Source organism: Trichinella spiralis (assembly GCF_000181795.1).
Source record: "Trichinella spiralis strain ISS 195 chromosome Unknown Scfld1289, whole genome shotgun sequence".
Taxonomy (NCBI): Eukaryota; Metazoa; Nematoda; class Enoplea; order Trichinellida; family Trichinellidae; genus Trichinella; species Trichinella spiralis.
The window spans coordinates 1-1464 of NW_003528228.1; the positions used below are offsets into that span (position 1 = coordinate 1).

At 36.1% G+C, this 1464-nt stretch overlaps 1 protein-coding gene across 1 annotated transcript; it reads left to right on the top strand.

Moving 5' to 3' along the window:
• The first annotated feature begins 198 nt into the window (after positions 1–198).
• Positions 199–1026, top strand: Tsp_13016 (hypothetical protein). Its single transcript, XM_003370043.1, has 2 exons — positions 199–288; positions 652–1026. The coding sequence occupies exons 1-2, from the start codon at positions 199–201 to the stop codon at positions 1024–1026; spliced, it is 465 nt and encodes a 154-aa protein (XP_003370091.1).
• The last annotated feature ends 438 nt before the right edge of the window (positions 1027–1464 follow it).

The window sequence follows — 1464 nt, forward strand, 5'->3', positions numbered from 1 at the left end:
ATGGTACACCGTATCCGGGAACATACGTGCATTCACATGGACGTGGACGACGCTGTAGATTTGTACAAGAAGAGGTGCATGACGTCGAGCGCGTTGGTGAAATATTGGCTCACACCGACCAAATTCTGAAACGCGCAGACGTCGCGAGCTCAGAGAATTCGAACCTCTCTACCCAGCCTAGTTATTACCGTATGAAAAATGAACTGCCACGCCCGTGGAGAAGTTTCACCCACCGGCTCATCAGCTAACTCTGCCATAAGTCATATTTATTTTCCTTGTTTTCGTGTTGTTTTTTCTCTTCTTTTTTCTCCAAACAACACCATGCATTATTCATTATTCCAGAGATTGCTTCACCCATTAAAGCCATTACAGTCGTCTCTTGCAAATTTCATTTTATTATATCAAATCACCAATGTGCAAATAGGCTTTGTTTCTTGATTTATGTTCACACGCTCAATATTCTATGTGAATCGGAAAACGAAAACTACATTTACAAAATTTTATTTAAAACTAAAACAATTAGGTTATTTTGAAACGTTAAGCATTATTTATCATCAATTAATTATGATTTGCAGAATAATAACGATGTAAGCCATAAACAAAACATGAAAACCGATAAGTCAAAGAAGATCATAAAATAATAAAAGTAAGTTTCGAACGCTTCTGCTAAATCTTCGTCTTCTTCAGAATTTGCACAATCACGGGTACCTGCTTCCTCCAACTGCTCGGATATTTCGACGTTCTGAGACATCATCCCAGCTTCCAGTTGTGCATCCGTCAGCTTCGGACGTTCAGCACCCCATTCTTCCGTTTCGGAACTTGCCATTTCCTGATTGGTCAGCACCAAATACTTTGCTGGTGCACCTACTCCGTACAGCGATCCATAAAGTTTTTCATCCACTGAATTTTGACGAAATTTCATTCTACTGGAAAAAAACAAAAGGCTTCACAGACTGTAATTTTAATACGCTCATATTTACTTACCTTGAACAGTGGAGCACAGGCCTGCAAAATTGGCAACAATGAAAATAAATTTTCACTCAAAGGGAGGGGGGTGAAAGAGCACTTTAAAATAATCACTTTATGCTACTGCTTTAAACAAAGATCGTCATAACTTAAAAAGTTCAAAGCTTGGTTTAAAATTATTGAAAATTATATTTAGTAATTTTATAATACGTTGAATACCGAAAAATGAATATTGTAAAATGTAAAATTCAAAAGTACATAAATATGGACTTCATTTTCCTTATATGCCAGTTCGTACTGTTTAATATGATTTGTCACCATTGATAACTGGTGTTAATGTACGTACAGTTACTCCCTATATTAACAGTTTCCTGATTAGTAGTTCGTTCATTTTCTTTTTTTAATGCATTAGAAGGTTTAATGTTTACAAATGCTGTATTTTTGATTATAAATGACAGTGTAATAAATTCTTTGTCGCTCACGGACTCTTGCGAAACA

What these genes read in the sequence shown, in the direction of transcription:
- Tsp_13016 (XM_003370043.1), top strand. Translation starts at nt 199, where the DNA reads ATGAACTGCCACGCCCGTGGAGAAGTTTCACCCACCGGCTCATCAGCT. An exon ending in ATTTTCCTTGTTTTCGTGTT is followed by an intron (nt 289 to 651) that starts GTTTTTTCTCTT and finishes AATAAAAGTAAG; the next exon opens with TTTCGAACGCTTCTGCTAAA.